This window comes from Salmo trutta, chromosome 20 (assembly GCF_901001165.1).
Source record: "Salmo trutta chromosome 20, fSalTru1.1, whole genome shotgun sequence".
Classification (NCBI taxonomy): Eukaryota; Metazoa; Chordata; class Actinopteri; order Salmoniformes; family Salmonidae; genus Salmo; species Salmo trutta.
In genome coordinates, this window is record NC_042976.1 from 12,284,921 (window position 1) to 12,298,634 (window position 13,714).

The 13,714-nt window shown below is 40.5% G+C and overlaps 1 protein-coding gene across 1 annotated transcript in view; it reads left to right on the forward strand.

Moving 5' to 3' along the window:
* Nucleotides 1-12,742, forward strand: part of ramp1 (receptor activity modifying protein 1) — a 101,287-nt gene extending 88,545 nt beyond the window's left edge. The window contains exon 3 of the mRNA XM_029702270.1: nucleotides 11,583-12,742. Within this exon, the coding sequence (XP_029558130.1) occupies nucleotides 11,583-11,838 (256 nt within the window). The 3' untranslated portion in view covers nucleotides 11,839-12,742. The remainder of the gene's footprint in view (nucleotides 1-11,582) is intronic.
* Nucleotides 12,743-13,714: the final 972 nt, after the last annotated feature.

Genomic DNA, 13,714 nt, shown 5'->3' on the forward strand with positions numbered 1-13,714 from the left:
TAGTCCTGTATTAACGGACCTATATAGACGTCTGTAACACTGGGCCTTTACTAGCCCTGTATTAACAGACCTTTACTAGCCCTGTATTAACAGAACAATATAGATGTTTGTAACACTGGGCCTTTACTAGTCCTGTATTAACGGAACAATATAGACGTCTGTAACACTGGGCCTTTACTAGCCCTGTATTAACAGACCTTTACTAGCCCTGTATTAACAGACCTTTACTAGCCCTGTATTATCGGAACAATATAGATGTCTGTAACACTGGGCCTTTACTAGCCCTGTATTAACAGACCTTTACTAGCCCTGTATTAACAGACCTTTACTAGCCCTGTATTAACGGAACAATATAGATGTCTGTAACACTGGGCCTTTACTAGCCCTGTATTAACAGACCTTTACTAGTCCTGTATTAACAGACCTTTACTAGTCCTGTATTAACACACCTTTACTAGCCCTGTATTAACAGACCTTTACTAGTCCTGTATTAACAGACCTTTACTAGCCCTGTATTAACAGACCTTTACTAGTCCTGTATTAACAGACCTTTACTAGCCCTGTATTAACAGACCTTTACTAGTCCTGTATTAACGGAACAATATAGATGTCTGTAACACTGGGCCTTTACTAGCCCTGTATTAACAGACCTTTACTAGCCCTGTATTAACAGACCTTTACTAGCCCTGTATTAACAGACATTTACTAGTCCTGTATTAACAGACCTTTACTAGCCCTGTATTAACAGACCTTTACTAGCCCTGTATTAACGGAACAATATATAGATGTCTGTAACACTGGGCCTTTACTAGCCCTGTATTAACGGACCAATATAGATGTCTGTAACACTGGGCCTTTACTAGCCCTGTATTAACAGACCTTTACTAGCCCTGTATTAACAGACCTTTACTAGCCCTGTATTAACGGAACAATATAGATGTCTGTAACACTGGGCCTTTACTAGCCCTGTATTAACGGACCAATATAGATGTCTGTAACACTGGGCCTTTACTAGCCCTGTATTAACAGACCTTTACTAGCCCTGTATTAACAGACCTTTACTAGCCCTGTATTAACGGACCAATATAAATGTCTGTAACACTGGGCCTTTACTAGTCCTGTATTAACGGACCTATATAGACGTCTGTAACACTGGGCCTTTACTAGCCCTGTATTAACAGACCTTTACTAGCCCTGTATTAACAGAACAATATAGATGTTTGTAACACTGGGCCTTTACTAGCCCTGTATTAACGGAACAATATAGATGTCTGTAACACTGGGCCTTTACTAGCCCTGTATTAACAGACCTTTACTAGCCCTGTATTAACAGACCTTTACTAGCCCTGTATTAACGGAACAAAATAGATGTCTGTAACACTGGGCCTTTACTAGCCCTGTATTAACAGACCTTTACTAGTCCTGTATTAACACACCTTTACTAGTCCTGTATTAACGGAACAATATAGACGTCTGTAACACTGGGCCTTTACTAGCCCTGTATTAACAGACCTTTACTAGCCCTGTATTAACGGACCAATATAGATGTCTGTAACACTGGGCCTTTACTAGCCCTGTATTAACAGACCTTAACTAGCCCTGTATTAACAGACCTTTACTAGCCCTGTATTAACAGACCTGTACTAGCCCTGTATTAACAGACCTTTACTAGCCCTGTATTAACAGACCTTTACTAGCCCTGTATTAACAGACCTTTACTAGCCCTGTATTAACAGACCTTTACTAGTCCTGTATTAACAGACCTTTACTAGCCCTGTATTAACAGACCTTTACTAGTCCTGTATTAACAGACCTTTACTAGCCCTGTATTAACAGACCTTTACTAGTCCTGTATTAACAGACCTTTACTAGCCCTGGATTAACAGACCTTTACTAGCCCTGTATTAACAGACCTTTACTAGCCCTGTATTAACGGAACAATATAGATGTCTGTAACACTGGGCCTTTACTAGTCCTGTATTAACGGACCTATACTAGCCCTGTATTAACAGAACAATATAGATGTTTGTAACACTGGGCCTTTACTAGCCCTGTATTAACGGAACAATATAGACGTCTGTAACACTGGGCCTTTACTAGCCCTGTATTAACAGACCTTTACTAGCCCTGTATTAACGGAACAATATAGATGTCTGTAACACTGGGCCTTTACTAGCCCTGTATTAACAGACCTTTACTAGCCCTGTATTAACAGACCTTTACTAGCCCTGTATTAACGGAACAATATAGATGTCTGTAACACTGGGCCTTTACTAGCCCTGTATTAACAGACCTTTACTCGTCCTGTATTAACAGACCTTTACTAGTCCTGTATTAACACACCTTTACTAGTCCTGTATTAACGGACCAATATAGATGTCTGTAACACTGGGCCTTTACTAGCCCTGTATTAACAGACCTTAACTAGCCCTGTATTAACAGACCTTTACTAGCCCTGTATTAACAGACCTGTACTAGCCCTGTATTAACAGACCTTTACTAGCCCTGTATTAACAGACCTTTACTAGCCCTGTATTAACAGACCTTTACTAGTCCTGTATTAACAGACCTTTACTAGCCCTGTATTAACAGACCTTTACTAGTCCTGTATTAACAGACCTTTACTAGCCCTGTATTAACAGACCTTTACTAGTCCTGTATTAACGGAACAATATAGATGTCTGTAACACTGGGCCTTTACTAGCCCTGTATTAACAGACCTTTACTAGCCCTGTATTAACAGACCTTTACTAGCCCTGTATTAACAGACATTTACTAGTCCTGTATTAACAGACCTTTACTAGTCCTGTATTAACGGACCTATATAGAATTCTGTAACACTGGGCCTTTACTAGCCCTGTATTAACGGAACAATATAGACGTCTGTAACACTGGGCCTTTACAAGTCCTGTATTAACAGACCTTTACTAGCCCTGTATTAACAGACCTTTACTAGCCCTGTATTAACGGAACAATATATAGATGTCTGTAACACTGGGCCTTTACTAGCCCTGTATTAACGGACCAATATAGATGTCTGTAACACTGGGCCTTTACTAGCCCTGTATTAACAGACCTTTACTAGCCCTGTATTAACAGACCTTTACTAGCCCTGTATTAACGGAACAATATAGATGTCTGTAACACTGGGCCTTTACTAGCCCTGTATTAACGGACCAATATAGATGTCTGTAACACTGGGCCTTTACTAGTCCTGTATTAACAGACCTTTACTAGCCCTGTATTAACAGAACAATATAGATGTTTGTAACACTGGGCCTTTACTAGTCCTGTATTAACGGAACAATATAGACGTCTGTAACACTGGGCCTTTACTAGCCCTGTATTATCGGAACAATATAGATGTCTGTAACACTGGGCCTTTACTAGCCCTGTATTAACAGACCTTTACTAGCCCTGTATTAACGGAACAATATAGATGTCTGTAACACTGGGCCTTTACTAGCCCTGTATTAACAGACCTTTACTAGTCCTGTATTAACAGACCTTTACTAGTCCTGTATTAACACACCTTTACTAGTCCTGTATTAACGGAACAATATAGACGTCTGTAACACTGGGCCTTTACTAGTCCTGTATTAACAGACCTATACTAGCCCTGTATTAACAGACCTTTACTAGCCCTGTATTAACAGACCTTTACTAGCCCTGTATTAACGGACCAATATAGATGTCTGTAACACTGGGCCTTTACTAGCCCTGTATTAACAGACCTTAACTAGCCCTGTATTAACAGACCTTTACTAGCCCTGTATTAACAGACCTGTACTAGCCCTGTATTAACAGACCTTTACTAGCCCTGTATTAACAGACCTTTACCAGCCCTGTATTAACAGACCTTTACTAGTCCTGTATTAACAGACCTTTACTAGCCCTGTATTAACAGACCTTTACTAGCCCTGTATTAACGGACCGATATAGACGTCTGTAACACTGGGCCTTTACTAGCCCTGTATTAACGGAACAATATAAACGTCTGTAACACTGGGCCTTTACTAGCCCTGTATTAACAGACCTTTACTAGCCCTGTATTAACAGACCTTTACTAGCCCTGTATTAACGGAACAATATAAACGTCTGTAACACTGGGCCTTTACTAGCCCTGTATTAACAGACCTTTACTAGCCCTGTATTAACGGACCAATATAGATGTCTGTAACACTGGGCCTTTACTAGCCCTGTATTAACAGACCTTTACTAGCCCTGTATTAACGGACCAATATAGATGTCTGTAACACTGGGCCTTTACTAGCCCTGTATTAACAGACCTTAACTAGCCCTGTATTAACAGACCTTTACTAGCCCTGTATTAACAGACCTGTACTAGCCCTGTATTAACAGACCTTTACTAGCCCTGTATTAACAGACCTTTACTAGCCCTGTATTAACAGACCTTTACTAGTCCTGTATTAACAGACCTTTACTAGCCCTGTATTAACAGACCTTTACTAGTCCTGTATTAACAGACCTTTACTAGCCCTGTATTAACAGACCTTTACTAGTCCTGTATTAACGGAACAATATAGATGTCTGTAACACTGGGCCTTTACTAGCCCTGTATTAACAGACCTTTACTAGCCCTGTATTAACAGACCTTTACTAGCCCTGTATTAACAGACATTTACTAGTCCTGTATTAACAGACCTTTACTAGCCCTGTATTAACAGACCTTTACTAGTCCTGTATTAACGGACCTATATAGAATTCTGTAACACTGGGCCTTTACTAGCCCTGTATTAACGGAACAATATAGACGTCTGTAACACTGGGCCTTTACAAGTCCTGTATTAACAGACCTTTACTAGCCCTGTATTAACAGACCTTTACTAGCCCTGTATTAACGGAACAATATATAGATGTCTGTAACACTGGGCCTTTACTAGCCCTGTATTAACGGACCAATATAGATGTCTGTAACACTGGGCCTTTACTAGCCCTGTATTAACAGACCTTTACTAGCCCTGTATTAACAGACCTTTACTAGCCCTGTATTAACGGAACAATATAGATGTCTGTAACACTGGGCCTTTACTAGCCCTGTATTAACGGACCAATATAGATGTCTGTAACACTGGGCCTTTACTAGTCCTGTATTAACAGACCTTTACTAGCCCTGTATTAACAGAACAATATAGATGTTTGTAACACTGGGCCTTTACTAGTCCTGTATTAACGGAACAATATAGACGTCTGTAACACTGGGCCTTTACTAGCCCTGTATTATCGGAACAATATAGATGTCTGTAACACTGGGCCTTTACTAGCCCTGTATTAACAGACCTTTACTAGCCCTGTATTAACGGAACAATATAGATGTCTGTAACACTGGGCCTTTACTAGCCCTGTATTAACAGACCTTTACTAGTCCTGTATTAACAGACCTTTACTAGTCCTGTATTAACACACCTTTACTAGTCCTGTATTAACGGAACAATATAGACGTCTGTAACACTGGGCCTTTACTAGTCCTGTATTAACAGACCTATACTAGCCCTGTATTAACAGACCTTTACTAGCCCTGTATTAACAGACCTTTACTAGCCCTGTATTAACGGACCAATATAGATGTCTGTAACACTGGGCCTTTACTAGCCCTGTATTAACAGACCTTAACTAGCCCTGTATTAACAGACCTTTACTAGCCCTGTATTAACAGACCTGTACTAGCCCTGTATTAACAGACCTTTACTAGCCCTGTATTAACAGACCTTTACTAGCCCTGTATTAACAGACCTTTACTAGTCCTGTATTAACAGACCTTTACTAGCCCTGTATTAACAGACCTTTACTAGCCCTGTATTAACGGACCGATATAGACGTCTGTAACACTGGGCCTTTACTAGCCCTGTATTAACGGAACAATATAAACGTCTGTAACACTGGGCCTTTACTAGCCCTGTATTAACAGACCTTTACTAGCCCTGTATTAACAGACCTTTACTAGCCCTGTATTAACGGAACAATATAAACGTCTGTAACACTGGGCCTTTACTAGCCCTGTATTAACAGACCTTTACTAGCCCTGTATTAACGGACCAATATAGATGTCTGTAACACTGGGCCTTTACTAGCCCTGTATTAACAGACCTTTACTAGCCCTGTATTAACGGACCAATATAGATGTCTGTAACACTGGGCCTTTACTAGCCCTGTATTAACAGACCTTTACTAGCCCTGTATTAACAGACCTTTACTAGTCCTGTATTAACAGACCTTTACTAGCCCTGTATTAACAGACCTTTACTAGCCCTGTATTAACAGACCTTTACTAGTCCTGTATTAACAGACCTTTACTAGCCCTGTATTAACAGACCTTTACTAGCCCTGTATTAACGGACCAATATAAATGTCTGTAACACTGGGCCTTTACTAGCCCTGTATTAACGGAACAATATAGACGTCTGTAACACTGGGCCTTTACTAGTCCTGTATTAACAGACCTATACTAGCCCTGTATTAACAGACCTTTACTAGTCCTGTATTAACAGACCAATATAGACGTCTGTAACACTGGGCCTTTACTAGCCCTGTATTAACAGACCTTTACTAGCCCTGTATTAACAGACCTTTACTAGCCCTGTATTAACGGACCAATATAAACGTCTGTAACACTGGGCCTTTATTAGTCCTGTATTAACAGACCTTTACTAGCCCTGTATTAACAGACCTTTACTAGCCCTGTATTAACAGACCTTTACTAGCCCTGTATTAACGGACCAATATAAACGTCTGTAACACTGGGCCTTTATTAGTCCTGTATTAACAGACCTTTACTAGCCCTGTATTAACAGACCTTTACTAGCCCTGTATTAACAGACCTTTACTAGCCCTGTATTAACGGACCAATATAAACGTCTGTAACACTGGGCCTTTATTAGTCCTGTATTAACAGACCTTTACTAGTCCTGTATTAACAGACCTTTACTAGCCCTGTATTAACGGAACAATATAATCGTCTGTAACACTGGGCCTTTACTAGCCCTGTATTAACAGACCAATATAGATGTCTTCAGCGCACAATTTTTTTATTCTCCTCTGCATCCCCCCCAGTCGGCCCCAAAAAAATCGCAGCATCCCCACCCTCAAAGCACTTCCCGCCGGCTATGGCTTACCTTAACCCTAACCCTAACGATTGCCACCTAGCTAACATTAGCCTTAGCCACCCAGCTTACATTAGCCACAACACATTTTTATTCGTAACATATAAGTTTAGCAAATTCATAACATACTATATCATAGAAATTGTACACATATCATACCAAATGGATGATGGACCTCCACAGATTAATACATACCATACGAAACATAACATATGATACTAATTGGAGCGTCTCGGATTGACATTTACTATGTTACGTCTACCCCTGAGTCCAGGTTGCAGCGGCTTCTGTACATCGAGGAAGGTCAGGGGACTTTTGACCACCTGTTGGTTTATAACGCACTTTTAAGAGCAAGGTGCCATTCTTTTTGTCCTGGAATGGGAACTGGGTGATCGGAGCGGAGGCAGTGAAATGTTAGCTAACTGTTTATAGCAAGCAATGTGAACACTAGGTACTGCTTTGGAGCGTGAGTCTTGTTTTGTGCATACATGGTGTATGTGTGACTGTGTGTGTGTGTCTGTGTGTGTGTGTGTCAAACCGTCTGTCTGTCTGTGTGTGTCTTGCCATCAGTCAGTCTGTCAACAGCTTCCAAGGCCTCTCATGTTGCAGTATGGAAAGTAAACAGTAAAGAGTACATCGAAGAGGACAGAATGTGAGAGAGAAAGGAGGGGGTGGATTTAAACTGACATGTTCCCTGGAAGAGCAGGAAGGAGGGGGTGGATTTACACTGACATGTTCCCTGGAAGAGCAGGAAGGAGGGGGTGGATTTACACTGACATGTTCCCTGGAAGAGCAGGAAGGAGGGGGTGGATTTACACTGACATGTTCCCTGGAAGAGCAGAAAGGAGGGGGTGGATTTAAACTGACATGTTCCCTGGAAGAGCAGGAAGGAGGGGGTGGATTTAAACTGACATGTTCCCTGGAAGAGCAGGACGGAGGGGGTGGATTTACACTGACATGTTCCCTGGAAGAGCAGGAAGGAGGGGGTGGATTTACACTGACATGTTCCCTGGAAGAGCAGAAAGGAGGGGGTGGATTTACACTGACATGTTCCCTGGAAGAGCAGGACGGAGGGGGTGGATTTACACTGACATGTTCCCTGGAAGAGCAGGACGGAGGGGGTGGATTTACACTGACATGTTCCCTGGAAGAGCAGGACGGAGAGGGATCTGTAGAAATAATACAAGGGGAATAACACTAGCCACTGTTCTCTTCTGATGCGATATAAAACTATAAGGACCATTTTTTATTTTTATTTCACCTTTATTTAACCAGGTAAGCTAGTTGAGAACAAGTTCTCATTTACAACTGCGACCTGGCCAAGATAAAGCAAAGCAGTGCGACACAAACAACAACACAGAGTTACAGATGGAATAAACAAGCGTACAGTCAATAACACAATAGAAAAAAGTTAAGTCTATATACAGTGTGTGCAAATGGCGTCAGGAGGTAAGGCAATAAATAGGCCCTAATAGCGAAGTTATTCACAATAACTACCACACCTTCTGCAACCCCCACTACACATAGTTCAGCAGGTCACATAGCTAAACTGTATTAGAAGAGCCAGAGTATGTATACTCCACATTAGGTCATGTAAAGAAGATAAGATCATACAGAAGAAATGATTACAGGTATATGTGTGTGAGTTCAGACAAGATAAGTTAATACTGACAAGGGAAGATCCAACCTCCTGTGTGTGTTTAGACAAGACACGTTAGCGGAGCTCTTGAAATTGTGCCATATCTGGGTTATTATAAATCTCTTAGTTCCCAGTACTGAATAGGTTCCAGTTAGTAGGGGTGCCCTTGCCTTAGCCAATGAAGCATCGCCATAGGCCCTTAGGGGGAAATGTTTTGGAGAAACGTACAGGGAGAGAAAAGGGACTGTCTAGGAACAATTAATTTCCTCCGATGATGAAATGTTGCAGATGACGTGACTTTGGCAACAGTGTTCTTTCAATAAAGCAGCTGTAATGTAAAGGTATTAAATCCTGTCATGTCAATAAATTTGTCATGGCCGTACATCTGTCGTGGATAAATGTCTGAGGAGAGAATAGGGGCTTGCTCATATTTCTATTCTTGCTGAGAGGTCTAATTTTACACCGTGTTCTCCTACACAGCATATCAACTATCACTATGTCTCTCTCTCTTCTCTTTCCTCTCTTACTCATTCTTTCTCTCATCTCTCTCTCCCTCTTTCCTCTCTCTCTTCCCTCTCTCTTTTGTTCATAATGATCATGATGCATGATTATAATGTCTGTCTGCCTTGGAAGATGAGCCAGATGGTCTGCCTTTTACCCTGTGTATCACTCTCCCACTGGGGGATCGGGTTAGCTGAGACAGACATTACCCCTTGGTTGTGTTAGGGGAAACCTGTGGATGACAAAAAAGGTCCTAGCTATGCCAGGTATGCCACACCAGGGAGGATGTGGGTAGAAATAGTAGGCCATTTGGAGGGCATGCTCTGAGGAGAGGGGGTAGAGCTCTTGTTCAGGAGGAGGGGAGGGTGGATGTGTGTCTCTGTGTGTGTGTTTTTCACTCTCTATCTGTCCTCTGTCATTACCAGGAGTCATTACTCTCAATCATGGCAGGCCTATACACACTAGGGAGCACACTCACACGCAGAGAGCTGTAGAGGGAAAATATTGATTTGCACACGACGGTTGATTGCACCATTAGTGTGTGTACTCCGTTTGTGCATTTCATTTTCAGTCTCTCTCCTAACTTCAAATGAACTTTGCCTACAGTACGTTCCATTAGGCAATCCAGGTAGATGTTAGAGGGCCCTTTTACTGACGAATGTGTTTGTTTCATATGATTTGTGTTTAGCTTCTTCATGTTTTGGGGTTGCTTTTCAATGTATTGATGTGTATATATATATGTATAGTGTAATTGATGTGTATATAGATATACAGTTAAAGTCGGAAGTTTACATGCACCTTAGACAAATACATTTAAACTCAGTTTTTCATAATTCTTGACATTTAATCCTAGTAAAAATTCCCTGCCTTAGGTCAGTTAAGATCACCACTTCATTTTAAGAATGTGAAATGTCAGAATAATAGTAGAGAGAATGATTTATTTCAGCTTTTATTTCTTTCATCACATTTCCAGTGGGTCAGAAGTTCACATACACTCAATTAGTATTTGGTAGCATTGCCTTTAAATTGTTTAACTTGGGTCAAACGTTTCGGGTAGCCTTCCACAAGCTTCCCACAATAAGTTGGGTGAATTTTGACCCATTCCTCCTGGTGTAACTGAGTCGGGTTTGTAGGCCTCCTTGCTCGCACACACTTTTTCAGTTCTGCCCAGGAAATCTTTACTCGGATTAAATGTCAGGAATTGTGAAAAACTGAGTTTAAATGTATTTGGCTAAGGTGTATGTAAACTTCCGACTTCAACTGTATAGTGTAATTGATGTGTATATAGATATGTATAGTGTAATTGATGTGTATATAGATATGTATAGTGTAATTGATGTGTATATAGATATGTATAGTGTAATTGATGTGTATATAGATATGTATAGTGTAATTGATGTGTATATAGATATGTATAGTGTAATTGATGTGTATATAGATATGTATAGTGTTATTGATGTGTATATAGATATGTATAGTGTAATTGATGTGTATATAGATATGTATAGTGTAATTGATGTGTATATAGATATGTATAGTGTAATTGATGTGTATATAGATATGTATAGTGTAATTGATGTGTATATAGATATGTATAGTGTAATTGATGTGTATATAGATATGTATATAGATATGTATAGTGTAATTGATGTGTATATAGATATGTATAGTGTAATTGATGTGTATATAGATATGTATAGTGTAATTGATGTGTATATAGATATGTATAGTGTAATTGATGTGTATATAGATATGTATAGTGTATATAGATATGTATAGTGTAATTGATGTGTATAGATATGTATATAGATATGTATAGTGTAATTGATGTGTATATAGATATGTATAGTGTAATTGATGTGTATATAGATATGTATAGTGTAATTGATGTGTATATAGATATGTATAGTGTAATTGATGTGTATATAGATATGTATAGTGTAATTGATGTGTATATAGATATGTATAGTGTAATTGATGTTTATTGATGTGTTCTATTCTGTTCTGTTCTTCTGCTCTTGGTCTCAGCATGACTCCCTGCTTAAATAAAAGGTTCAATAAAAATTACACTGTAGATCATGAAACTTGTGTTCAATTTAAAAACCACAGTTTGGAGCCCCATTAAGAACCCCAAACTGTCCTAAATGTCTATTCAATTTAAAAACCACACTTTGGAGCCCCATTAAGAACCCCAAACTGTCCTAAATGTCTATTCAAAGGTGTAGGCTATTATTTACCCTCATTGTGATATACGGTACATAAACCTTGTCTTCATTCCATTAATGTGACCTCCCACTGTTCCTTTCCGTCTCTCCCTACAGACCTTACGGTGAGCTCACCAACTGCACCTACCTGATCGCTCTGAAGATGGACTGTTTCTGGCCCAACCGGCTGGTGGACGAGTTCTTCATCCGCATCCACAAGCACTACTTCCACGATTGCTCCCTGTCGGGACGGCTGCTGCGTGATCCGCCCAACCGTATCCTTGGGCCATTCATCGTGGTGCCCATCCTTGTCACGTTGCTCATGACTGCCCTAGTAGTGTGGAGGAGCAAGCGCAGTGAAGGCATGGTGTAGCCAGGCCCAACCTCCAGGCCACCAGCCAGGGAGAAGAGGTCTAGAGGAGGCCCCCTTCACCTCCACCTCCACCCATGACAGACTCAGATACACATAACACTGCTGCTACCTACTACAGAACAGACATCATGGACCAGGTGAGGGACTGGGAGGACTATCTAAGCCTGTCTCAAGGATAACATTATAGAGCATCTCTGGTCCTATCACTCTGTTTGATAGGAGACCGAGCTAGAGGCACAGGATATAGGAAAGTACACGGACTACAAGATGAGAGTTCATATAACTACAGTAATTATACCCTGCAGGCGGACTGGTTTAAAAATGGAAGAGTGATTCCATTGCCCTTTATCTACTAAATCCAATCTGTCTGGAGAATCACAAGCTGTTTGCCATGAAGGACAGATGGTATCTGATTGGTTTGAAGGACTTCCTGGACACATTAGGTAATTTCCTGTGCAGTGAGTTGAGACACTTTGGCACAGCTCCTGGAGTGGACTTCTTACAGCCAGTTACTGATTGGTTGATATAAAGCATCGTCCTATCATCTCTGTGCTTTATGGATGCTGTCTGTGCACTCTGTACTCTCCTCATTAACACTGTCTGGACCCAACACCCTGTTCCTGTCCTTGCCCGTCAGAACCAACAGATTTCTACACTCACCCTTCAAGTCCTTACTTTATGTACTGTGCCAAAGTACCTGTCAGTAACCAAAATAATTACAAAAATATTCAAATCAAATTTGTCCATGAATAGAAAGTGAATATGAAAAAGATAATATTATTTTATTTTTTGATGTGTGCGAGACTGAGGTACAACATACTGTGCAAATGATGGATTAATAGCCTACTGTTGGTATTTCATAATGACTGTGTACAATAAACTTGGATTAAAAACAAAGACGTGACATTCTGTATCGGGTGCTTTGTAATGGTGGTTTGGTGGGTATAACTTTTATCTTCGTAGTCACAAGGCTTAAGGCTAGTCGATTGTTTTGTAAGTTACAGACAAACTGTCGTGTCTGTGTAACATCTGCGTTTATTGGGTCTTTAGTAAGGCTAATGCTGTCATCACCAGATAGGGACATTGCCTTTAAGAGCAGAGCATCCTGCTAATGGCATTTTCTGACGTACTCTTCATCTTATTAGTACTGAGAGGCAAGCGTCTGTGTGTCTGGCTGCCTTACTAATTGCCTTTATATTACTATGGCTGAGACACGGTTTTGCGGGCTACAAGATCTGAGCTCCCAATGCCTCCAAGTGAATACCTGCTTACTCTTCACAGGGCAATGGAAAACTATATATTTTTTTTCTCTCTCTCTGTGTGTCTCTCTCTCTCTCTCTCAAAGCACCTTGATTGCTTTAAGAGATATAATAAACCTTTGTGGTGTTCTACTCAGACCCTGTATTCAAAACTCTCCCCTTCATTATGAGTCTAGTCTGGTTCCCATGTAGAACGCAGTGTACTCTGGGAAACGCCGTTAAAGACCTCCCAGGGGATAACTGACTGTTAGTCGTTGGGGATCCAATGAGACTGTTGGGGAATTCTTTAAGGCATTAAATATAGAGGGCATATTTATCTAATTATAATTGTATGGTCTTTTAATCTAGTCTGGGTACCAGTCTGTTTAGCTATCATTCCACTCCTTGCCACTCTGTGTCGTATGCCAAAGAGACTGGCAAATGTCACGGGAAATAAACCAAAATTAAACCATCTTACTGACCGGAGAACGAATGGTTTCCTCCATATTCCTGTTTTTGTTTGAGGCTAAAGACAGCAGCACCTCTTAAAAAGAAATACAAGTCTGAGACAGGCTATTAAAATCCTAGTTTTCCTTTGCTTACTCTACAACAGCTATATTCAAGCCCAGTAGAGTAAA